This window comes from Lontra canadensis, unplaced genomic scaffold, assembly GCF_010015895.1.
Source record: "Lontra canadensis isolate GAN:19392208 unplaced genomic scaffold, GSC_riverotter_1.0 scaffold5, whole genome shotgun sequence".
Classification (NCBI taxonomy): Eukaryota; Metazoa; Chordata; class Mammalia; order Carnivora; family Mustelidae; genus Lontra; species Lontra canadensis.
Window position 1 is genome coordinate 17126533 of NW_022630999.1, and position 27144 is coordinate 17153676.

The window sequence follows — 27144 nt, forward strand, 5'->3', positions numbered from 1 at the left end:
TTTTTAAGTTTTATTTTACTTTTTTTCAGTGTTCAAAGATTCACTCTTTATGCATCACACCCAATGCTCCATGAAATACGTGCCCTCCTTAATACCCACCACCAGGCTCACCCAACTCCCCAATATGCCTCCCCTCAAAAACCCTCAGTTTTTTTCTCAGTGTCCACAGTCTCTCACGATTTGTCTTCCCCTCCGATTTCCCCCAACTCACATCTCCCCTCCAACTCCCAAAGTCCTCCGTGTTATTCCTTATGCTCCACAAGTAAGTGAAACCATATGATGATTGACTCTCTCTGTTTGACTTATTTCACTCAGCATAATCTCCTCCAGTCCTGCCCATATTGATACAAAAGTTGAGTATTCATCCTTTCTGATGGAGGCATCATACTCCATTGTATATATGGACCACATCTTCTTTATCCACTAGTGTGTTGAAGGGCTTCTGATCTTTCTTACAGGGAAAGCATTCATTTTTTTTCCATCAAGTATGACATTAGCTGTAGGTTTTCATAGATGCTTTTTACTGGTTGTGAAAGTTCCCTTCTATTCCTAGTTGTTGGGAGTTTTATATTAGGAATGGATGTTAGATTTGCCAAATGCTTTTCTGTGTCTATTGAGATGATTATTTCCTTTTTTTAGATTGTTAGTAATGGTGAATTACACTGATTTCAAATATTAAACCAATCCTGTATTCCTAGGATAAATCCCATTTTGCCATGACACATTACCCTTTTAATATATTGTTGGATTTGGTTTACTAAAATTTTGCTTACAATTTTTACATGTATGTCCATGAAATATTTTGATCCGTAGCTTTATTTTCTCATAATGTCTTTTCTAGTTTTGGTTTACATAATGTTTTTAATAAACAAGCCTTTTCCCACTGATCAATCACAAACATATTTGCCTATCAATAGATGCATTTTTTCAATGTGTGGCAACATCACACCATTTTATTTTGGATGAGTCATAACTTAACCTAATGTTGGATGTTTGCTTCCAACTTTTTAACATTATAAAAAACACAAGCTCTCCTTTTGCATAAATTTTTGCAAACCCAAAATATTCTTAGGATAAATTCTCAGGACTAGTGGGTCAGAGGGCCACATATTTAAAAACTTATGTATTATAAAATTGTCCCTCAGAAAAGCCATAACAATGTATACTCCCATCTGCAGAGTATAAGACTGTCTGTTTTTCAAAACCCTTCCCAATACTAGGTATAATTTTTGTTAAGTAGGACAGTAGTCCTTGCACATGATGAAATCCTTCTCTCACACAAATTGCACAGCCTCTTCAGCCTAAATAGTTCTAAGTGGCCTTGAGATATGAGAGAAAAAAGAGAGAGAGAGAGAGAGAAAGAGGTAATTTCTTCTAGGTAGGGAAGTCACCACTACAACAGATTGCTAAGAATTATGTTTGTATTCCTTACCTACCTTCTGGTAGGCCCATATCTCCAGGGCAATAATGTGGCTTGCTAAATGGCAAACACTTTGACTTTCACACAGGTGGTTGAAGGATAAATTCTTCTTTTCACTTTCAGAATGTTGTATCTAGATGAACCCTTAACAACCAATTCGTCCAGTCTCTCATTTCATAAATGGGAAAACTGAGACAGAGAGAGGGAGGAACTTGCCCAAGATCCCTTGGGAAATTAGTGGCAGAGCCAAATGGTTGGATAAAATTACTGATAAGTTCTGTTTTTGTTCTGTCTGTGACTCTTCCACTTAGAAGAATATTCAAATAGAAAACCCCACTTCCCCAGCATATACTTCTTTAAATCTTATGCTTTAAGGGAAGCAAATGTAGGAAAAAAATGTTTTTTTCTCTAGAAAAAAAAAATTGCTTTTGCATTTACATTCATGCTTGGTTTCCAGGGATATCATGGGCCAATGTCATCCCTCTTCCCAGTACATGAGGCTGATGGTACAAATGGTTGAATGTGGTTTTGGTTCATAGGTACAAAAGACCTCCAAAGAAATCCAAAACCAAAAAAGTCATAGTCTGAGAGGTATGAGCACTGACTTGTGTCATGTACATTTCTCTTGGAAAGATAAAGAAGCCGCTAATTAATATAGAGATGTTGGGGTTTGATGAATGTATATAACATCCACAACGAAAGTCAAGTTGGGGATGGGAGGAAAGGAGAGCTATTAGAATAAAAAGAGATAATTATGCATAGACACCTGTGGAATTGGTTATGGAATGGTTGATGGGTTGGATCAACTCATAGAGGGCTTGGTATGTTCCAAATACACACCCTAAAAGGCCTAGGATGCTGATCATGACATCCTTTGCAATGGTGGCACAGCTCATGTCTTCAGCATAAAAGGTGATGAGCTCCAGGAGAGGTGGGATGATGAGGGCCAGGGCACTGCTGCTCACAGAGCCCACAAAAGAGATGACCAGGTCCAGGCGGGGGATGAGGATGGCTGAGACACCTGCAGAGAGAGAAGAAACTTAGAATCCCTGATTGTTCCTGCAAGAGGGAAGTTCAGAAACCAAACATTTCTTTGGAGCCTTATAATCCCATGGATGCCAGACCATTTTGGAAATGTGGGCAAGGGATCCTTTGCAGATGAGAGCAGTAGGTCAGGCACCATGGTTTTGGATTCCCCCCGCTGTTTTAAAGACCAATATAGATGCTCTTCTTTTATGTTTTATCTAAAACATAAAAGAGGAAGGGATCCTCTACCACGCATATATTATCTCCTTCTCATTCAAGAGATGGGGGTATCTAGAGCTCCAAGGAAATGGAATGTAGTCAAGGTCACAAATTCTCTGAGATGCGAATACGTTGAAATGTGTCTAAGGCCCTTCCACTTGTCTATGCTGCATCCCTTGCATATGAAAGAACTTGTACATCATAGATGCTCTTACTCAGACACTGAATCTACTGTAAATTTGTACTACTGTACAAAACACAGCCACTATCTAGAAGCAAGAATGACTTAAAAATGGGAGATGGCTTTGTTGTCAGAATCTGAATGACTTGTTTTCCTACTCCTAGGATGATTCTGGTAACTAAAAAGAACATAATACATGAAGACAGCAATAGGCTGCTCCCTCCCCATCTCATCTAAAACACCATGGTCTTAAATCTCCATCTTTCCTACAGATGATGAACAGACATCATGGATTTTCTAGGGGATTCCAATTTCAATAATGTATGAGTGAATAACTATACCACATATATGACTTCACTTTGCACAACTGTATGATTTTCCTATGAACAAATTAGGGAAAAACTGTCCACAAAAGCACTCAAACTAGCCTGCTGGATTTGAAGAAAACCTCACCTCTTTCTGAAATTGCTGCAACACATCTACTCAGAGAATGAGAGACTCCTCAACTCTTGCAGTTGAGAATTCGTCACCCCTCTGATGGGATGGTCAGGTCCACAGCTTTCCCTTCTCAGATATTTAATGAATTGCTTACTGGAGGAGGCACAGAGAAAATCTATCTCTTCTCCAGGAGACCTCACACTGACAGGGCAGAGAAAATATTTTAATGGAAAGCTATAATACAAGGCAGTCTGGACGAGTTCTCTAGAAAGATCCTATCTGGTGATACCAACCCACTGCTCACAGACCTTCTATGGCTCCCCACTTCCATCTCCTTAGCACAAGGTCTCTGACAACTTGGGCCTTGCCAGGTGCTCTCGCTTCATGTCTTATCACTCCCCACTACTTTTAGTTCTTCTAAGAGGCCGTATGTAAGTACTTGCCTCAGTTCTGTGCACAGCCTCCTTCCTAATGTGGTTCATTCTTCACTTCTCCATCTATCTTCTACTTATCTCTTAGGTCTTTTTAAAAAAAAAACTTTATTTATTTGAGAGAGAGAAAGAAAGCGAGAGGGAACACAAGCAGACAGAGGGGCAGAAGGAGAGAGAGAAACAGACTCACTGCTGAGCAGGGAGTCCAATGTGGGGCTCCATCCCAGAACCCTGGGGTCATGACCTGAACTAAAGGCAGATGCTCAACCAACTGAGCAACCCAGGTTAACCCAGTTAAGATCTTTTAGGTCTAAACTGAAACTCCACTGGAGAGGAATCCCTGATCTGGCCTTGGCTAAAGTACAGGACCTTCTAATGTGCTCTCAGAGTATCCTTTTATCTTAACCATTATATGGTACCTCATTACGTGCCATCTTAACATTCATCACAATGTGTTGTAATTATTTCCTTGCATATATTTCTTACGCAACATGTCTTCTTTATTATTCATTATTGTATCCCCAGTGCCTAGCACAATGCCAGGCATATAGTAGGTGCTCAACATATGACTGCTGAATGAATGAAAGATAATGGAATTGACTGCTGAATAGAGGAGGAGGAAGTGGTCATCTGGCATGTAACAGAAACAGGGCCTGTCATTAGACGGTCAGCTCTGTGTAGCACTGTCTTCCCTGATCTCAAGCGGCCTGAACCTGTGTACAGGTTTTCTCTTCAACTTAGACCCTTCCTATTAGGAATGATGTCAAAACAATAGAGCTGTAGGTCCCTAGTGTCCTGTTACAGACCAGAAACTCTGTAATACCTTAAACCAGCAGGTGTGTTGTTTTTGCTTCCAGAAATCCATTTATGTGGTGCATAGCATCTGATAGCATATTCTTCTGCGGGAAGGCTCCAACAATTACACAGTTTCTCCTGACCTTGAATTAAAACTTCATTTCCTCAACTTTAATCTCCGACTCCTGGAATCTTTAAGGCTAAATTTTCTCTCTCTTGCATATATACCATAGGTGTTTGAGGACAGATAGAGAAGTTTCTCAAGCCTTCACTTCTCCAGGCAAAATGTCCCTAGTTCTTTCCCTCTTTCCTCATGGGGCACCTTTTCTGATGTTCTTTCCCTGGACAAACTTCCGAGAAAGAAGTCTCCAGCCCTGTTCACATCTACAACAGTGCCTAATGTAGAATGAATCAATGAATCAATGAATGAAGGAAGCATTAAGGAAGGAATATGGGAGGAGGAGAGGAGAAAAGGTTGCTCCCCAAAAAATGAACACCAAGACTTTGACAAATCATCCGTTGTTTTCTCCTACAGTTGAAGGCTACTTTATGATAGGGACTTGATCTTAATTTATAATAGAGTTGCCCTCTATTATTGTGCCTCTATGGCACACGATGGAAAACAGACTTAAGTGCTATATAACCGATGCTCAGTTCCCAGCTCTGTCATTTAGCAGCTCTATGATTTGAGTGTGTTACCTAAACTCTCTGGGCCACTGTTCCTCCAGTTGGTAATATTATGATGCCAGGCTGTCATGAGTATAAGGCAATGTCAGTATGGCACCGGCATCTGGAGACACATAAGAGTATGATTGAATGAATGGTAATTCTTTCTCCCATAAACCTGCCAAAGGATACATTCCATGTGTAAGCCCATTTTTCAGATGGAAAGTTGAGGTTCAGGAAGGTGAAGTTATCTTGGCCAAGGTCCAAAGAAGGTAAGTGGCAGAGCCAGTGATAGTGGGGTAGATGCCAGTGTGACTAGCAGCCATAGCTTTGGAGAAAGAGTGCCCTTTTATCCTACTCACAGGTCAGACAGACCAAGGCTGTGCGGACAGACAGGTCTATTAACAGTGTCCAGCTCTCTGACACCTGGGAGATGACGAAGGGGATGATGATTTCGGCTGGGACATGGAACTGGAGGGCGTAGGTGAAGAAGATGCCGATGGAGTACATCAGCTTGACCGACTGGTACAGCCTGCAGACAGACGGGTAGGACATGAAATTTGATGTGGCTCCTGGGCAGGGTCACTCAGGACTCACTCATTGCTCTGGTGTACTGGTATACCTATCACTGAGTACCTATCACTGAGTTACAGAACCGGCTCAGGCTTGACCTGCCATCAGAGCCACCCAGGAAGCTCATTAAAAGTGACATTCCTAGATATTCTGACTCATTAGACCTGTACAGTCTCAGGCACTGTGCCTTTTATTCTTTTACTTTCTTGAAAAGCTCTATTTATATAGAGTAAAATTCCTAGTTCAAAAGTCATAGAGTGAAAAGCTTCCCTCCCACCCTTGATTCCCATTCTTTCCATAGGCAACTCCTCTAAGAATTTTCCTGTAGCCGTTTCAAAAATAATCAGTGTATAAAAAACCTTATACTGAATATAGGTACACCTACACACATACCACAGAATCCTCTACACACAGCTGAGCTCCATTTCTGTTCATTAAATATTTCTTGGAGATTGCTTATCAGTACACATAGATTTGGCTCTTCTTTGTAATAGATGCTTAATATTCCAATTGCATAGATACACTATAATTTTTTTGAGCAGTCCCAGTTAAAGGATATTTAGATTATTCCCAGTCTTTTGCTAGTAAACAATGCTGCAAAACATATACTGCTACATAGTTATCTACGCACATTTAGCATACACCCTGAGAGGTAAAAATGCTGGCTGAAAGTACATGTGATTTGAACTTAGGATAGCTACTGACATATTTCCCCTTCGTTATCCTAGCTTTTTGGAAAGCTTGCTTCCCGGCATCTTTGTCAAAACACAATGTGTGAATATGTGTTGGTCTTTGTCATTCTGTTTTTTTCAGGCATTTTTGTTATTATGAGGGAAACAAAGTACTTTTTCAAATATATAAAATGCCATTTAAAAGATTTGACTATGAACTGTGGGTTCATGCCCATTTTTTCCTTGGGTTGTTGGCCTTTTTCTTATTTGGAAGGGGTATTTGTCTAAAGCTCCTCTGCGGAATCTGGTCGCCAGCCAGGTTCAGAGCCGATGTGAAGTTCTCACGGTACCTGAGGCCCATGTTTTCCAGCTGAGACCCTCCCACAAGGAATGTGCCCTGCCCAAGGTAGCCAAAGGCAGCCTGAATGGCCCAGAATGGGAGGAGCATATTAGAATGATATCTTACTTGCATAAAGTAAGCTAAGACTTCAAGGAAATTCCACATTATTACCCCACCTAGTCATTACCACAACACAATGAGGTGCGTGGGGTTGGTGGTATTTTTCACATTTTATAGCTGTGGCATTGTGGGAGTTGAAGACCCTACCACTCTACTCGTCTCTGAACATAACAAGGACAGGAGCTAATACTTGACGAATACTTACTGTGTTCTGGGCATTTTTCTTTTCCTTTGGCAGCTTCATGTTGAAGGGCATGATTCACTGCCCTCTCCGTAATGTTTTGATCTGACATTTGTGGGAGTGGCTCTCTCCTCATTCTGTGCCCCAGCCTCTCCATAATGGACATGTAGCATGAGCATAGAATTAAGCGTTTGTGTGTATTCAGCCAATGAAATTTTGGAGTTGTTTGTTACTGGAGAATAACCAAGCCAATACACATAGGCATTAGGGTTATCCCCATTTTACTGATGATGGAAATGAGGTCTGCAAAATTAGGTCGCTTGTACAAGGTCACATAAGAACCAGGATGCGAATCCCTTTACTTAGTTTTAGAACCTGTGCCCTTCAACACTTGGTTCTACTGACTGCTGAGTTGCAAAGCACTCACTATATACGGTCAGAATAATGATAATAGCTAACACTTGATGAATGCTGTGTGCCAGCCCCCAAAATGTTACCTGGATGAACAAGTGGGTGAGTAAACGAACGAATAATCAAATGTAAGAACTCCAAACTAAATTCCAGCTGGGGCATAACAATGGCAGTCTAGGTCCATTTCTGGAACTGGGGGCCTCAGTAGTGCTCCATCTGCGAGACCCTCGATCATTATTCTGGAGTTACACTTTTTGTTGTTGCTGTTTGTATTTCCCAAACACTCCCAGATCATTCTGTTTTAGGGTCTTTGAACCATAGAATCAGACAGGTTCAGTGTCAAGTTTCAGCTTCTCACAAACAAGGTGAGCTGGGAGAGTTCTCTACAGCCTTTCCAAATAGCAACTTCCTCATCTAGTGACTGGACTTGATGAAAATCATGCTAACTCATAGGGCTGTTATGAGAGCTTAACCAGATAATGCACAATGCCTATATTATCAAACCCACAGGTTATCATCTCACCAATATTGGCAGTTAATGTTGGTGCTAGTGACAACCCAAAGGAATGCCACATTCTGTTGCTAAGACTCAGATCCCATGACTCTACTACCCTCTTCACCACAGGCAGGCAGGGACATACCAGCAATTGGGCAAGTTGAGGGTGATGCTGGCTTGGGTGTTGGACCCAAACTTCAAGTAGCCCAGTGTCCCCAGGCAGATGTAGAGGATGATGATAAGGGACATCCCCAAGTACAGAACAAAAGAAAACTGTTGTGGATGCTTCATCTGATTTTTGAGAGGCAGAACCTAAAGGTTAAAGGAGATTGAGAAAGAAGAGGTAGTCAGAAGCGTGGCCCCTCATGAAGGAGCAGGCTTCATCTGCAGGTATAGACATCCTTCTCTGGGTGGCCCAGGGTCAGGAATGGCCACACTCTTTTTTATTTTCTTCCATTCTCTATTGCCAGGATTGCCCTACTCTGGCTGGACTAATGAGTACATTTGCACTCAGTCTTCAAGGCTTAGTGTGGTGCATGGAGGAGTTGGTGACCAGGATGGGTCCTGATTTTCCCTTCCACCAGGAAAAGATCATATCCTGCACTTCTCATTAATATTTTAAGACATCTGGAACAACTGGCTTCCCTGGAGGGCACCATGGACCCTTTATGCAAACCCCACATTCATCTTACCATACCGACGCCTTCAAATGTGAAGATGGCTGTACCAAAGAACAGTAAGAAGGTCTTCCAGCTTGCCATCAAGGGGAGGCTGCTGGGATCTGGAATCTCCTGAGAGGAAGGAGAAGAAGGGCATTTGTTTTGCCATGGTATTAGAGTCATCCTCAAACTTTTCCTGGTAGAAAATTGGGCCACACCTGCCATCACGAGTGTCATGAGCACCCATGAGGTAGCTAGAGCTGAATCAGACCTCTTATCTTTAAAAAGTTCTTGGGGGGACCTGAGTGGCTCAGTCAGTTAAGCATTCAAACTTTTTAAAAAATACTTTATTTATTTGACAGAGAAAGAGAGAGAAAGCAAGAGCATGGGAAGTAGCAGAAGGAAAGGGAGAAGCAGGCTTCCCACCAAGCAGGGAGCCATCATGGCGCAGGGCTCCATTCCAGGACCCTGGGACCATGACCTGAACTGAAGGCAGGTACTCAGCTAGCTTAGTGAGTACCCAGGTGCCTAAGCATCCAACTCTTGATTTCAGCTCAGGTCATGATCTCAGGGTTCTAAAATTGAGCCCCATGTTGGGGGTCCACACTCAGTGGGGAGTCTGTTTGAGACTCTCTCCCTCACCCTCTGTCCCTCCCCGCACTCATGGTTTCTTTCTCTCTCTGTGTGTCTCAAATAAATAAATAAATAAATAAATCTTTTTTAAAAAGTTCTTTCTTTTTATTGTGGTAAATTATACATAGCATAAAATTTATTATTTTAAAAACTTAACTGTATAATTCAGTGGCACTGAGTCCATTCTCACTGATGTACGACACCACCCATCTCCAGAACTTTTTCATCCTCCCAAATTGAAACTTTGTATGCATGAAATAATAACTCTTTATTACCCAGCTCCTGGTCATCTCTATTCTACATTGTTTCTATGAATTTGAGAATGCTAGGTACTTCATAAAGTGGAATCATATAATCCCTGTCCTTTTGTGGCTGGCTTATCTCACTGAGCATAATGTCTTTAAGGTTCATCCATGTTGCAGCATAGATCAGAATTTCATTCCTTCTTCAGGAGTGCTTTTCATGTATTTACCACATCTTTACATGTGGGCAAAGTGGGACCCAGGGAGAAGGGAGTTGCCTAACTTGGATGAGAATTCAGTTCTCCTGTCTTCCCACTCTCCAGTGCCTCTTTCTCATCACTTCTACTATAGCGGCAACATGCATGCAGAGAGAATGGTTATTTTAATAGACTCCTGTGGCAGAATAATGGCTCTTTCCCAAAGATGTCCTTGTCCTAGTCCCTGGAACCTTTGAATATGTTATATTACTTGGCAAGGGAGAATTAAATTTTCAGACTGAATTCAGGTTTCTAATCAGCCAACCTTAAAAGAAGGAGATTATCTTGGGTCATCTGGGTGGATCCAGTGTAATAACAATGGCCTTTAAAAGTGGAAAAGGGGATCAGAAAAGAGAACTAGAGAGATGGTGGTGTGGGACACACTTAGCTTTGCATTGCTGACTTTGGAGATGGAAGGCAGCCATAAGCCAAGGCATGTGGGCAGCCTCTAGAAGTTGGAGCAAGCAAGAAAACAGATTCTCCCCATAAGCTTCCAAAAAGAAACCCAGCCCTGCTGACACCTTGATTTTATCCCAGTGAGACCTCCAGAACTGTAAGATAAATTTGTGTTGTTTTAAAAGGCTAGATTTGTGATAATTTGTTACAGGAGCAGTAGGAAACTAATATAGCCCCAAAGATTTTCAGAGTCAAAGAAATGAAGCTATAATGGTAGAATTTCAGGGCCTATGATAATAGCAAAGCATGGGCTTGGGAAGCAAACTGATAAAAATTAGTGAAAAAATTACTTTCTGTTTATCAGTTTCCTTGTCTCTAAGCTGAGTACTCACAAAATATAAAACATATAAAATAGTACTACTGAAAAGATTCAATGAGTTAATATATGTTGAGAACTTGACATCAAGTAAATAAAATTTCTTTATCATGCTCGTATCCCTTGTCAACCTACCACTGTTACAACTTTTGTTGGTTCTTAGTTGAGGTTTATCTCCCCAAATGAATGTGACCGCCATGAGAGCGGATATGCCATCAGTTTCACCCACTGCCTTGCACCATGCCTGGATCACAGAAGGTATTCAATAACTAATTGTCAAATGACTCACTGTTATCCAGTGTGATGACGACAATGATGATGTCAACTAGCTCTTACAGCTTGTGGGGCCAAAGCGTTCACAGATGTCACTTTAGCTCAGAGCAGGTCACCTTCCTCACCTTCACCTGCCCATAATGATACTAACTTTCCCCAGGTGTCTCAGAACCCCTTCTGCCGTCGATTTTAGGCACAGACCTGTATGATATACTCAAAGATCAGAGCCATGCTCCCCAGGGTGGTGACGTTGGCCAGCATCGAGAAGATGGACAGCAGCCTGAGGTTCTGGATGAACACCAGCAGGACCAGGAAGGGCAGGATTGTCAGCATGTAGAAGCGAATGTCCAGGATGGGAGTCAGCACCAGGATCTTCCTGGGTTGGCAGTTGCTGGAGGTCATGTGGACTTCTTCTACCATCTGATGTATTCATAAGGAGGGGCCGTGTAGTTAGAAGTGTCAGATTAAATACAAAAGGCCCATTTAAGTTTCTATTTCAGATAATTAACAAGTAACTTTTTAGTCAGTATGTTCTAAATATTCCATAGGACATATTCACAGTAAAAAAACAAAACCAAACTTGCTGTGTTTATTGAAATACCAATTTAACTGGGTGTTGCGTGTATATATATATATACACACACACACACACGCACAACACACACACACATGTATATACATATGTATATATGTATATGTGTGTGTGTGCTGTGTGTATATACATACACACATATATTTTTTTCCCCAAAATCTGGTAACCCCAACTGTGGTGCCCATGACTGTGACAATAAGAAACCCTTAGAATCTTTAAATCTCCTTTTGTCATCTAACCCAACCTCTTCTTTCCTGTCAAGTGGTTTCCTTTCATATACTCAGAGAATGGAAGTTGATTACAGAAGGGTATCTTCTCTAACTTTAGCTAGTCCTAAAAACTAGAAAGCTCTGAGCAAAATCCATCTGCTTGAATATTTCATCTACTATACTTGCCATAGTTCTGGCTGTTTGAATGCACAAAACCAATTATGCTTCCTCTGTCCACGAAGCCAAGAAAGAACGCTATGACTGATTCATAATGCCTCTTGGTAAAGCAATGAGGGCCAGGACTGCAGCTTATTTGTCTCATATTTAGTCACACAATCCTGAGATACCTACAGTGAATTCCAGCAACACTTTTCAGGCTAAAAATTCTCAATGATTTCTGATTGGACTTGATAGCAAGGCTCTTTTCCATCCTGGCTACTCCTCCGATGTTGCTTTGACTTCTCAATAATCCTCTTAACAAGTGACAGGACTGAGAGAATCCCCATGTAGACTGATGAGGAATGACAAATAAAACCATATCCCCCCTCTATCTGAACACTATACTTTTGCTAATGCAGCCCTAGCAGTGGGATGTCTGCTTTTCTCCCACTCTGCCCAGAAGATCCTTTTCACCTGTTTCAAGTTGTCTGCCATAAACATAAAATAAACGCTGCAGAATCCCAGTTGGGTGGTGATTAATAAGAAGCTGACAGCGTACCTGAAGAGGAAAAGAAGAGACAGAGAGAGGGAGAAAACAAATTACTTTTTAAAATGTATTTGTTTTTATTTTTTGAAGTGATTATTTCGGTTATTATTTTTAATACGCTGCTACATTTTTTTTACATTAAAAAATTTCAAGCCGGGTGCCTGGGTGGCTCAGTGGGTTAAAGCATCTGCCTTCAGCTCAGGTAATGATCCCAGGGTCCTGGGATGGAGCCCTGCATCGGGCTCTCCGCTCAGCAGTGAGCCTGCTTCTTCCTCTCTCTCTGCCTACTTGTGATCTCTGTCTGTCAAATAAATAAATAAAATATTTTAAAAAAATTTCAAGCCCATAGAAACAATTGAAAGGCTGATATAATTAACATCAATATGTCATTGAACTTAATATGCCAATTGTTAACTTTTGGCCCTAACTGCATTATATAAGTATGGATTTGTATATGAATGTACGTATTCATCCCCCCACACAGGCATTCTTTTTCAGAACTACTGCAGATATCATAATACTTCAACTGTAACTCCCTCAGCATATCCCTCTGGAGACTATGATCCAGAAAATCAACCTCAACGTCCTCTAACATATAGTCCATGTTTTAAATAACCCAATTGTCTCCAAAATATCTCTTAAGCTATTATTTATTTTTTGGATTCAGGATCTAATTGAGGTTTCTATACTGCATGTGGCTGTATCTCTAGTCTTTATCCACGTAGACCAGTCCTGTGAACATCCACATTCTTTGATTTTCCATGACATTGGCTTTTGGGGGAAGAATTCAGGACAATTGTCTTGTAGAATGTCCCACACTGTAGACTTGGAAGATTGCTTCCTCATGATTAAACTCGGGTAAGTATATTTGGCAAGCATACCGTATAGGTGATATTTGGTACTTTTTCCATCATATTGGGAGGCCCATGCTGTCCTGTGGCTCCTCTGTGATGATGACTGTCAGATGAGTCCATTGTAAATACACATTTAACCTCATTATAATCTGGAAGTAAAGCTTTGAGATGGCATGAATATCTTGTTCCTCTTCAACCAAGGGTTTTGACATTCATTGGTGATCCTTGTTTAAATCAATTATTTCATCGGTGACAGAGTGATGGTTTTCTCATTCTATCTGGCATTTTTTCTAAATTTATCAGTTGGTATTTAAGAAGGATATATTCTTCCTCTTTTGGGGTATCACACAAAAAAACTCACTCTAATTTTTAAAATTTAGTATATTATACTCCATTATTGTCATTATTCTTTTGTATTCTTCAATTGTCCCAAAATTGGAGATGCATTTATTGTTTAAGGGAACAAAAATATGATCAGTTTAGATGAAATTGGATGTGTTCAGGGTAGTATAGCCTTAGAGCAGTGGTTTTCAAAGTTGGGGTGCAGTACCACTTGCATCAGAATTACCTGAGGTTTATGCAAAAAAAAATACAGATTCCTGACTCTTGTATCAGCCTCTGAAATCAGAAGCTCAGTATCATGTGAGACCAGAATAGAGATGTCTTCTCTCTTTATGATGGAAATTTTTAAACATATACAAAAGGAATGACAATAATCCATTACTCCTCACCTGCCAATCCCAGCTTCAACAGTTATTAACTTTTTGCCAGTCCTCTTCTATCTCTCCCTTTACCCCTACGACACACATGCTTGTTTGTTGGAGTATTTGTAGCAGATTAGAGAATTTAAGGCAATTCATCTGTAAATAATTCCATACATAACTTTAATGGATAAGGACTTACTATATATAGATCTCCAAAATGCCATTATCATCCCTCCAAAATTAGTAATAATTTCTTCATATCATTTAATAACAGTCCATATTCAGATTTTTCTAATTGTCTTAAAAATATCTATTTTACTGCTGGTTTCTAAACAAGTCTATACATTGCATTTTGTTATTACTACTACATCTCTTAAGTTTTTAGAACTGTTGCATTCCCCTCTCTCTGCTTTCTTTTTTTTTTTTTTTCCCTTTGCAATTTTTAACTGTTTAGGGGGTGTTGAAGATATCAGATAATTTATCTTGTAGTATGTCCCACTTCCTAGATTTGGTTGATGACTTCTTCATAATGTCAGTTAATGCATTTCTCCATACCCCATGTTTCCTGTAAACTGGTATTAGATCTAGCAGCTTGACTAGATTGAGGTTCTTTATTCATCTCTCTGGCAAGAATATTTCCAGGGCGATACTCTGTACTCCCTACTGTATTCCATTATAAGACACATTGTGTCTGATTATCCCATGTCTAGACATGAGATGCTATGATTAATACCTGAGGTTGGGTGGTGTCAGAGTTTTCTTCCTATATAAAGTTTCCCAATGACTTTTCACCTTGTGGCTTGAGCACCCATTGATGATTATTGCCTACCTCATGCTCCCACATATCCCTTAGCACACTAAAAATTACAAATCATTGTTTAAAATATGTTCCTAACTCTTTTTCAGTTACTGGGCCTCTCGAGAAATGGTACAATGTAATGGGTGGGAGCTAGAAGTTCAGGATTCTAGTTCTTGCTCTGCCACTAAATTCCTGTGTGATGTTGGGTAGCTTTATTGCCCTATCTGGGCTCTATATTTTGCCATTGAATAGGCATGGATATGGTGGTATCTAAGGACCCTTCCTACCCAAAAGTTTTGATTAGGGGTTATCTGAAACATAAAACTTGGGGAGAGAGGATGAGTGTTTGTGAGTCATTCATTCATTATTGCCCCATGACCTCACCTGTCTGATAATCAGAGTGTCTCCTGATCAAGAGAGCAATGACCTACTGAGAGTCGCAAGAGAGGAGCTGCAGAAGGGATCTTGGCAGCCACAATACTGACTCACTACCTCCTGAAGGACTCTGCTGGGAAAGCTGGAATGTTAGGTTTGGGTCAAATTTCGGTGCAACCACTATCTGTATCTGTTCATGGACCTGTTATTTTTTTCCTTATGAGCCTTGGTCGTCACATATTTCCAGGACAAGAAAAACCCTCCCTGCCTACCAATAAAGTCAAGGAGATAATAAGAGATGTTAAGACACAGAAAGTCATCTTGTATAACAGGTACTTTTTATCAACAAGGGAGCAGCCTGAATGTTCACTATTAGGGGAAGACTTAAATGCAACTATGGCACACGTCTCCACTGAGGAACATTCTGAGCCTTAAAAAATAATCACGTAAGCCCAGGACCATCCTAAGCTGCTACAGGACACCATGAAGTTGCTGCCAGTCTTGGAGCCTGGAGACATGCCCGGGAAAGCAACATGGTAGACCTTGACTGTACTGCGCACCAGGCCCTTGCCCCAAGACAGCTCCTGTGCTCGAGTTGGCCACAGCTGCTCATATTTACCCACAGTTGGTGATGCCAAGAGAGGGAAGGTCTTCATTGTTGGGAGAGCAGATCCAAGCAAGAGCTTCTCTGCTGTGCGCAGCACAGGTCCGGGAACACACCAATGGGATTTAGCCACCCTGGAGGGCCTCTTGCCCCATTACAAGCATTCCAGCTCCATTTCCTCTTGTGCACCTTATAGCATCTGGGTGTTTGGAGGTCAGGAAACTGAAATTGCTTACAAGTTCCAAATCGTGGAACCAGGACTTTGAGACCATGCCAGAGGTAAGCAGTCCCCCACCGACCCCAAGAACATTCCACACATCATGCAGCCATTGAAAACCAGTTGTATGTTTTTGCAGGTGGAAAGAGAGGTGCCCAGCCCATTTGGGGTGTGAAGCTGCATGTGTTTGACACAGACACTCTAACCTGGTCACAGACAGACACTTGGAAAACCTCCACCCCTCATGTGACAGTGGCAGCAAGAGACAAAGCTCTTCATCCACGAGGCTTGGCAGGGGACAAATTCTATGATAATGTCCATTGCATGATTAAAGTGACATGAAGTGGCAGAGGCTAAGTCCCACTGGGGCACCTCCCATAGGCTGTGCTGCGCACTCAACTGAGATTGTGGGGAAACACCTGTATATCTTTGTAGGGGTGACTCTCCCACGCAGCAACACTGGACACAACGTACCAGTATTACATAGAAAAGCAGCATTGGATGGACTTTGCTTAAATCTGAAAATTTTGGGGGCACCTGGGTGGCTCAATGGGTTAAGCCTCTGCCTTCGGCTCAGGTCATGATCTCGGGATCCTGGGATCTGGTCCCACATCGGGCTCTCTGTTGGTCAGGGAGCCTGCTTCCCCCTCTCTCTCTGCCTGCCTCTCTGCCTACTTGTGATCTCTCTCTCTGTCAAATAAATAAATAAAATCTTTTATAAAAATCTGAAAATTTTCTACCACCTGGACGTTCAGATCATTCTATGTGTGTCATTCCATGGCCAGTGATGTGTACTTCTGAGAAAGAAGATTCAAATTTGTCACTCTGAACTGTGATACTGAGAAAGGGACTTCCACTGACAAAGGAGTGACCCAAGATGCTGACTCACATGAAGAAAGTCAGACTGACACACTCCTGTTTTGAGTTTGGTGGGATGAATACAGAAGGGGAAATCTATAGTGATTATATTGTGATTATAGTTGACTAATAAATCCCATATTTCTATTAAATGAAATTTAATATTAAAAAATAACCAGGTAGATCTTTATGTCCCAGCATGGAAAGAAATTAGAGATATATTATTAGATGAAAAAGCAAATTTCAAAAACGAAATTCTACTTAGTGTACAAGAAAATGCTAAATGAAACTTGTATTTCCACTCACACACATATATTCATGTACCTGTAGAGATAAAGTCTAGAAGAATATTTACCAACTAGGTGTCAGTTATTACTTATAGGATGAAGAGGGGTTGGGAATGGAGCAATGTCTTGTTGGATGGCTTGTAATAAAAATGTATTCATTTAACCCTCTAACTAGGAATAAGGGAAGACCAGGTGAGGATTATTATTGTTCTTACTACTTCCACCACTACTGCTACAACATTTATGAGTACTACCTTCCCCACACGGAGTGGGTCCTCAGCCAGGCGTTTGGGCAGGTTTCCAGGCTGTACATCATGGCCTCTCCATAGTTCACAAAAGTCTTTTGCAGTCTAGGGAAAGGGCAAGTAATGTAGAACTTAAAGCATTTTTGTTAAGGGTACACTTTACTCCCAAAGTGAGTAATTATTATACATTTGTGTGTTAGCATGGAACATTCTGGAAATTTTCTAGCAATGGTATTAACAAGATATTTTATAATATACATTTACAACTTTCAGGAGACTGCCTTTTTTTTTCTTTGTTGTAGTTGTCTTCTTAAACAATAATATTTAAGTGAAAAAAGATTTTTAAGGAAACAGTAGCTTTGTCTTGACTTAAGTCTACAAACCAGGGAAGAGGGGTCATGAAAGGTGTGCAAACCTAGTCAGGAGGAGTAGGAAGTAGAAAAGGGGGTTTGGGTATGACCGAGCCAGTGATAGTCTTTTCTGGACTTTATTCCCTCCCTCCCACTGCTGAGGGTGTTGGAACATTTGAGATACCTGCCCCGGACTAGGTCCCATGCAAACATGGTACTCAGGCTTCTGCCAAGCACCCCTGTAGGATGTGACACCTAAGTTGCTGTCTGTCTTGTCCCTCTGCCCTAGATGGCCCTTCCTAAGGGCAGGGAAAACCCTACTGAAGAACCATCTGTGAGCAGGGGGAGCTGCAGCAGGGGACCAAGGGCTGGACCCCAACTGCTAACTGAGGGACGTAGCTGGGAATGGGAAGGAGACCCAGACTTGGGTCTTGGGTTAAAATCCCAACACACCCCCCTTCAGATGGCTGAGAGGCCTTGAACAAGTCTCTTTAGACTTCTGAGCCACGCCATCTGGGTTTGGGGGAAGAGATGGTGACTGATGAATGTGGAGATGCTGCTGGAAATATGGCATAATCCTTCCATTTTTATTATTGTTCATTACGCTGGGCACTCCCATATAAATGAGGTCATCACATTGCATAGGAGTGGTATATTTATTAGTCTGAGGGTTACAAATTCAAAAACTGCGGGGCATGAGGTATCAGTGATATGGGGAGAAGGACTGGTGTACCACAGAAGAGGGAAGAGTAGAGACTGTAGCAAGCCTCTGCTACACACCCTATTCTAAGAGGGATTGACTGGGACTTGGTTCCCCCTGAGCAATAAGGAATGAGACCCCAGAGCTGCCAGATTATCTAACTGGCAAGGAGAAGGTGAGGTTTGTTTTTTTCCTAATGTGAAATCTCCAGGTTTTTAAACATAGGCTAAAACAAAACAAAACAAAAATTGTGAAGCTCTTAGACCATCAGTCTGTAAACTCTATATTAGAAGAAAAGAAAAAAGAAAAAACAACTCATTAAAAAAAAAAATCAGGGGGCACCTGGATGGCTCAGGCAGTTAAGCATCTGCCTTCAGCTCAGGTCATGATCTCGGGTTCCTGGGATGGAGCCCCACATCAGGCTCCCTGCTCAGCGGGGAGTCTATTTCTCCCTCTGCAGTCTCCCCACCCAAGTTTATGGTCTCACTCTCTCTCTCAAATAAATAAAATCTTTTTAAAAACCAGGAAAAGGCTTGTCATGGCTTAGGCATCAGAAACCTACAAGGTGATATTATTGTCCCAGCAAGAGATGTGCAGAATTGTTGGAGTGGGTCCCACAGGTCTTTGAATACCAGCTCTGCCACTTCCTAGCTGTGTGACCCTGAGCAAGATGTTCAGTTCACCTAGGTCTCAGTTTCCTCTTGTGTAAGATGGGGACAATAATAGTGCCTGCTGTAAAAGTTTACTGTAAGGAGTAAATAAAAGAAGGCTTCTAAAGCTCTGGCCATGTCCCTCGCACATGTAATTGCGCAGTAAATTTAATTGTTGAATGAATAAATGCTCTTACAAGTGTTTTGGTGAGCTGGAAAGTGCCCTACAAGTTAGGTGTGACTGATGAGTAGTCTGGACACACATGTTTGGGTTTGATAATTTGGCTTTAGGAGGAGTTTCTGTTACTCTTTCTACTTTGACCTATGGGGAGTTTCTGCATATCAGCAAGGACCCCTCTGGATTTGTGTGGCTCGGGAGCAGATAAGGGTTGTACACAAAAAGCCACCAGGCAGTTGGCTGTAAGGAATTACTAATCACCCATGAATTGTTGGTTTGTAAATATGCAACTCTCAGCATTGTTCGCCTTCATTGCATTTGTCTTCTCTTTCAGGAATTTCTTTTGCGTTGGGAGTTTCAAATATGGAAACACTGAGTATTTGTATGTATGCTTTATCAATGACCAGAGCCATTGTGTATTATTCATTTCAACTATGGTTTTTGCTTTTACTGAATTGTCCCAGAAAGCGTTTCCCTGGCCCAAACTGCCCTTCCAAGGTATGTGTCTTGGAATTAGGGGGAGGGTGGGTGTGGGGAGTAAGGGGGAAAGAAGGACACCCTAAGTATCATGCATACTCATGGTAGTTTCTAGGGCATGCTTGCATCTTTTATCACCTTTGATCTTTCCAGGTACAGATATTTAGAGTCAGATGGTGCGGGAACTTGACAAAGTCATCTAGCAGGTTAGCAGAGTGGGGCCAGGACAGAGGAGTTTCCCGTTGCGATTGTATCCTCATCTCCAGCGCTTCTATAGAATCTAGAGCAGTAGGTGCATGGCTGCAGAAGTGGCTCATTAAGTGGGTCAGTGGCCAAAGGAAACTCAACGGGGCCTGGCACTGGGGGGAGAGAGAAGCAGGATTCTCACCTCTGACCAAGGTGATGGGCACAGTTCAACAGGATGACCATGCAGTGCACGGTGAGGATCCCGATGGCCAGCAGGCTGATAGGACCCACCTAGGGGGGGAAAGAGGGGTGGGGACAGTGAGCCATACATTGATCATTCCCATAACTGGTCCTCTCCTAGTCTGGGTGCTAGGGTGTCCCTCTCATGATAAAGCTGCCTCTGGGATGGAGGTCCTTGCCTGAATGTCCTTGTGCCCCTAGGCAGTCTAGTCCGAATGCCCTTTTTAACATCACTGCAAAGTAGCTGCCCAGTCTCTGCTAGGGTACTTCTCATGACTAGCCTACCACCTCCACAGACAACCCACGCCTTTCCTCATCTGCCTTGGGTTCTGCCTTCTAGATCCCTTGTTCCTTCTTCACACCCTAGCCCTCACCTCCTTCAAGATACTGGAAGACCAAGGTTGCTCTTAGGACTTGGCTCTCTTCTTCTTGTGTAGAGTTACCAATGGGGACATTAGCGATATTTTGGACCAGATGATTCTATGCTGTGGAGGCCCTATTGTGCATTGCAGAATTTTCAGTTTATTCGTTGGTCTCTATTCAAGCGTTAGCGGCACCCCCTCTCCCCATGAGTTGTGACCGCTGAGAATGTCTCTAGACACTGTAAATGTCTTGGGAGGTGTGTGTGCAAAATTGTCCCCAGTTGAGTATCATTGCTCTAGTATGTCTAATTTGTCATTAACCCTATTATTTTTTAAAGACTATATAGTTAAGGTGTACAACACGACAATTTGACATACATATACATAGTGAAATGTTTACTGTAGTCAAGCTAATAAAACTATCTTATTCTCACATAGTTCCCATTTTTGTGTGATGAGATTAAAAAACCAGAACTCATTATTAATCCTAATCTCTCGGATATGATCAGAGGGGCATAGAGGAAAGAGAAGAGACTCCCTCACCTCCTCTGTGCTGGTCACTCGTCATGCCTTTATAGATGTGACCTGATGGAACATTATCACAAAGTAACAAATGAGAGATCAAGACCACCGCTAGATTTCACTAGAACACAGCCTCCATATAAGAGGTACTTCCTTTGATCCTGTTTACTTCTTTTTTTTTCTTTTAAAAAAAATTTTTTTTTTTGATCCTGTTTACTTCTACATTTGCAGGGCCTAAGGTCGCACATAGTAGGTGCTCAGTATGTACTTCTCAAAGGAACCATGATCAGAAGTTCTGGTGGGAAATGGAGGGCAGAGAAAATATCGAATGGTTCTTAGGAAGCAAAAGTCATAGGGTAAGAGAACTATCTTCAAATACCACACAGGCAAAGAGAGTTTGGCTGGAGGCCATGTGGTAATAATACTCTTCAGAGGTTCTAGAACTCAGAGGATTCCAAAGGGGGAGAGTCTCATCTGTGGGTTGGAACCGCCTCAGACTGCAAGTCACATCAGAAGCAGCCAGTTTTGATATGCCTTCTTTTTGACATATGGGTCCCTTACCAGGCCTGAAGAGGAGGAGAAATAAGCATCATCTAAATGGAAATCACATATTTTGCAACAATTCAGTTCAACAGACATGAATTGGAACTTCCTGTGTGTCCTGTCTCTACAGCAGGTATTGTGAGGAGGTGTAAGAATGCATTAGAGAGTTCCTGCCCTCAGGGCTTTCAGGTAAGCAAGGAAGGTAGGTATTCTAAAATATTATCTCATCTTTGTAAGAATTCTGGGTGTGGTAGATGTAAGTTCTAGAAAAACACAAGGGGAAGATGGCATTAATTTTAGTAGGAAACAGTAAAGTTTCACAGAGGAGGCAGATTTCAAAAGACAGAAATGAGGGAGAAGGAACAGTAGAAGGCAAGAGATAGAGGTGGGATGACATGGGGTGTCAGGGGACAGGTGAGGCCTTCGCTATCCTCCTCTTCTAGGTCACTTTCTCACAGTCAGCCTCAGGGTTCGAACCAAGAGGCAGTGCTCACATGCCTGCAGGGACCAGGCTGCTAAGGTAAATGAATGAAATGGGCTGGTTACAGTTCTAGGGAGTGGGAGAGCTGTGATGAAGCAGATTGAGTGCCAGTATGTGAGTGGGGGGGTCTTTAAGAATAGTAGTGGGTGGGGGAGTTGGAGGAAGGGGGCCAAGAGGTACAAACTTCCAGTTATGAGATAAATAGGTACAACATGATGACCATAGTATGGTATGCCTGAAAGTTGCAAAGTATATGATAAATTATATATATGATAAATTATATATATATACATATATATGTGTTTATATATATATGGCACATATATACACACATACATATATATGTTAACCAAACTTACTGTGGTAATCATTTTGCAATACATGTAAGTCATTATGTGGTACACCTTAAGCATATATGGTATTATATGCCATTTATATCTCAATAAAACTGGGGGAGGGAGAGTAATAGCCTCTAGGAGCTCCCCTCTAGGAGCACTCCATTTGGTTCCAGGCTGATTCTGGTGGATTGATGCCAAGAGGCACATTTCCTGTTGCAGAGGGTACCCCCAAATTGGCCATTGGTAACACAGAGGCCTTGGGGGTCCACTGCCCCTTCTCCCCAAATGGGTTTCCATTGCACAGGTCCCTCTTACCAATAAGCCGGCATTTTTCATGGCCAAGGGAAGCCCCAGGAGCCCTGTGCCAATGTTGCATTTCAATAAATGGATCAATGTTTGTATGATCCTGTAGGGGGAGAGTAGGGAGACAAGAGGTTATGTTAGTATATGGGAAAAGTGACCCAAAGCTCAGGTTCCTTTCGGCATCTCCAGAACCCTCTGTTGGGAAGAGGGACAAAAACCAGATGAAGTGGCCCCTGTAACATCTGATCCAGGGCTGGTGCTAGTTTAGGTGACTCAACAAATATTTAACACACAATAGGCTCTAATGAAATAATTCACAATTGCATTCATCCAATGATTTCTTTCATAACTTATTCACTCACATAATATTTATTGAGACCTATTAGCTGCTTTACATTTAGATGATCAATGAAAAAACCTAATAGTAATTTTCTCAATTTCTAGAGTAATTATTGATGCCAGGTCATGTATTAATTTCAGTCACTAGAAAGAACATAACTTCTCACGACATATGGAGTATTTACTGGTTCTAGTTCATCCAGTTACTCAACCAACATTCCCCGAACTATTCCATGCTCTGCGTTGGATACAATTTAATAATAATTGTTATCACGCATACAGAATGCTTACTACGTGCCTGGCAGGGGGCTGGGTACCAGGTTTCTAAACACCCTCCATGCCTGTGCTAGCAGTTCCTGCCCAGGCATCACATGTCCATTGGGAAGGGGGGAAGGGGGGACAAGATTCCGAGAAGAGAATCAAGAAGGAACTGAAATGAAAAGCTGAGTTCAAGAGCAATGAATTCAGAGGTAAGGAGCACTGAGTTCTGAGTTCTAGTTCTGCCATTAACCTCTGAAATTTGGTCATTACTTTGGAAAGACCCTTAGCTGCTTACATTTTCTGCTTCTTCATCTTCCAAAAAAGAGAAAGAAATGATTAAAACAAACAAACAAACAAACAAACAAACGATTCCATGACAAAGGAAAAAAGAGAGAGAGAGAGAGAGAGAGAAAGAGAGCAAGGGGATAATTCTTGCCCTTACTTCCAGGGAAGTGGTAAAAATCCAAAGAGGTAATGATAATAGGAATCCTGGAACCATGAAGCACATCTAAGAAGTGAGGCATCGTCACTACCGCCATCACCATCATCACCATCCTCTCTTCATCTTCAGCAGCATCATAAGGTCTGACCTTATGGTGCTCACCTGCTAAAAGCACTCCCTTGAAGGAGAAGCAGAGCTGGAATGAAGGCAAGTAAGGGCTGGTTTAAGCAGGTAGAGGTGTCCCCTCCTCCTGGAATAAAAGGGATCTTGAGGAGGCCATTAGAGGGAACTCCTTGTGCAGTCTTAGAACTTTCTAGAGGCAGACTGCCTCGGTCACAGAGTGAGTCCCTTAGAGACGGTGTTCAGATCTCCAGGTCTTTGTCCCATTGGTTAGGGAGTTAGGGCTGTATCCAATTTTATAATTCAATAATGACCTGGGGAGAAGGGTTGGGGCTGAGAGAACAGGGTAGGCCCTTGGGGCCCTCCTGACTTTCTGCATCTTCATTAAATTGGTCTATTCACCTGAGGATGGGGGTGGGCACCTGTTGTCGCTTCACTGCCAAGAGGACATTTATGACTTTTATTTCTTGATAACTGCAATTATTGGAAAATATGTCAAAACAAAACCAAAACACTACTTTTTATGTTTTGTCAGTTTCTTAGTAGTAGTTTCTCCAAGACATGTGCTCTTCTCCCCCCTTCCTGCCTTCTGTCCTTCCGTTTCTTACTTCTTGCCTACAAGCAGCATCTTGTCCAGGTTGAATCAGATCTCTTGAAAAAGGTGAAATCAGCTTTGGAGAAACTGGATGCTCTAGCTAAGAGCATTATAGATCAGGGCCTTGTAGAGTAAAATCCATGTTGGGGTTTAAAAAATATATTTTTCTTTGAGAAATGATACATTACTATTGTAAAACGAAATACCAAAATTCCACTAATTGGAAATAAGCACTGTTAGCATTTTGACTAGCACTTCTCTGGGTGTGTGTTTGTTTTTAAAGGTACACACTTTTACACATGCAGAACCATTATAATACTGCATCCTAAATTAATTTTCTTTATGAATGGTATGTCCTACACATTTTCCACAGATTTCCTTCATCACCCCTAAAGGCCATATTGCATTCTACTGTATGTATGTACCATACTTTAAATAGTGTGTTACTGTTTCTAAATCTTCAATATTATAGACAGTACTTCAATAAAATTATGCATACCTGTTGTTATCTCATTAGGAAAAATTCCTAGAAGTGGTGTCTATTGATCAAAGGGTGTATTTATTTATATTTGTACTTAAAAAATACCTAAGTAACATGGATATGAAATTCAAAAGGCAGAACAAAAATAAGAACCAGAAAACCTTATTAGTAAGTATACATCATTCTGCCTCTCGGTCTCCGCATTCTCTCACTCCAAAGCAGCCACTGCTTCCTACTCTGTGCGTGTATGTAGGTGTGTACTTTCAAAGGAAGCATATGTCAAGTCGGTATTTGTATGTTTTATATAAGCAGGTGTTAAGGGACGCCTGGGTGGCTCAGTCAAGCCGCTGCCTTTGGCTCAGGTCATGATCCCAGGGTCATGGGATCGAGTCCCCCATCGGGCTCCTTGCTCGGCAGGGAGCCTACTTCTCTAACCACCTCTGCCTACCACTCTGCCTGCTTGTGCGCTCTCGCGCTCTTTCTCTCTCTCTGACAAATAAATAAAATCTTAAAAAAAAATAAATAGGGGTTAAGATTTGACGTAAATTACAACATTGCCATTTGGAAATACACCCGTTTAAGTCTTCCTAGAAGAACACGAGTGAGGGCATTTCCTGACATCCTTATCCACCTTGGATATTGTCATATTCAATCTCGTTATGCCCAGGGCTATTATCGGATCTGATTACTGGGTAATAGTCTGGCAGTAAAGTTCTAAGAAAAAGTTCCATGTGTCTGAGTTTGTAGCAGTAGAAGTAGGGACATGGGGTTAGGAGGTTACCTTTTGTTTCCTGGGTGGGTTTGCAGGAAGGAGGGAGGGAAGGAGAATAGGAATGAATAAAGCAGATGCAGAAAGAGAGGAAAGCAGTCTGAAACTGCAGAAGAGCACGCAGGCAGCCTGTGATGAAAACTGTTCCTAGAATCAAGCTCATGTTGGGATGCCTACTCTATTTGGGTTCTCTGCAAAAGCTAGGAGACAGGTGTAATAGTACAAAGAGCCACCCAGATGAACCTTCTTGGATTTGGCTTTCTTATTTCCTCTATGCATCTCCTGTTCAGTGAGGCTAAGGGTGTTAGGAAGAGAGAAGTAGGCAGAGGTGGCCCAGCGCTGTGAAGGCAGCAGTGCTTGGCCTCAGGTCTGGAAGGGCAGTGCGGCCACTTACGATAATCCATTGGCTTCCTCAGCAGGATAGACGTTCTGCGAAGCAACACCACTCCTACTCTCTAAGAGTGACTTGGACCCGTCGTCCAAATTGCTGGGCGCACTGTTGAAGTCCTTTCCAAGCAGTGACGTCTTCAACATGGCGGATGGGTGGTGGCAGAACAGGTTGAAGGCCTGTAATAGCCTTGAACCAGCTTCCCATGGGTTTTTCTCCAGAGAAACCAAGGCTGCAGCCCCAAGATGCTGGTTCCTGTTTCCCGAGGGTATCTGACCCAGACTGAAGCCCAAACGTGCGAATCAGTTAAGCGCTGGTGGCAGGGGAAGTTGATGTTGACTATGCCTCACTTGGTTTTTGGGGGACTTCGGAGAGTCTCACCTCAGTGTGACCCTCAGGACCCCTCACCATTGGTTGGCCACACGCCAGGACTCACCTCGGCTTCCAGTCCCTCCCAGGTCAGCCCTAAGTGCTATAGGGCAAAGTGAACAGTGTGACCGGGAGGAGGAAGTCACCATTGGACTGCAGGTCCTGGTGCCTGGATGTGGGGCCAGGTTCAGCGCTTGTCTACCTCTGCGAGGAGGAAGCCAGAGCTACCTCACAATGAGGCCTGCCCGGCCAATAAAGTGCTACAGAATCCCAGGATGCAGGTGTGGCCCAACCGAGACTGATCTAGCCACCACCTTCCCTGGGGGGGAATGAAGAGTGTCTTATAAGGCCCAGTTCAAGTGCTACCTGCTCAGAATTCCTGTCCAGGAAGGGCGTATGTTCCGCACCTACTTGGAAGGGAGTACTTTTTTTTTTTTTTTCCAAAGATTTTATTTATTTATTTGACAGAGAGAGATCACAAGTAGGCAGAGAGGCAGTCAGAGAGAGAGGGGGAAGCAGGCTCCCCGCCCAGCGGAGAGCCCGATGCGGGGCTCGATCCCAAGAGCCTGGGATCATGACCTGAGCCGAAGGCAGAGGCTTTAACCCACTGAGCCACCCAGGCGCCCCAGAAGGGAGTACTTTTAAAAAATAATTTAAACTTTTAAAACTTGAAAAACTTTTAAAAAATAATTTATTCAACAACTATCTATTGAGCACCTAAGATATACTAGACACTGTTCTCCCTCCTGGGAATACATTAGGGTAGAAATTTATTACAATCTCTAGGCTCATGGAA

The 27144-nt window shown here is 42.2% G+C and overlaps 1 protein-coding gene and 1 pseudogene across 4 annotated transcripts; one reads left to right on the top strand and one right to left on the bottom strand.

The window, feature by feature from the left end:
• Positions 1–1919: 1919 nt before the first annotated feature.
• On the bottom strand, positions 1920–26586 carry SLC36A3 (solute carrier family 36 member 3). 4 transcript variants are annotated; one of them, XM_032851601.1, is made up of 10 exons: positions 25986–26586; positions 22597–22687; positions 19998–20086; positions 17264–17359; positions 12239–12323; positions 11006–11224; positions 8661–8756; positions 8114–8280; positions 5539–5708; positions 1920–2441 (listed from the first exon to the last, which is right to left on the bottom strand). In XM_032851601.1, exons 1-10 carry the CDS (start codon positions 26123–26125, stop codon positions 2173–2175), a joined length of 1422 nt encoding a protein of 473 aa, XP_032707492.1. In that variant the 5' UTR covers positions 26126–26586; the 3' UTR covers positions 1920–2172. The 4 variants fall into 4 exon arrangements, with proteins under 4 accessions (XP_032707492.1, XP_032707490.1, XP_032707493.1 ...); XM_032851599.1 differs by having other exon boundaries at positions 8661–8759; XM_032851602.1 differs by having other exon boundaries at positions 1921–2441; positions 8661–8759; positions 26416–26585.
• On the top strand, positions 15527–16852 carry LOC116864214 (annotated as a pseudogene).
• Positions 26587–27144: the final 558 nt, after the last annotated feature.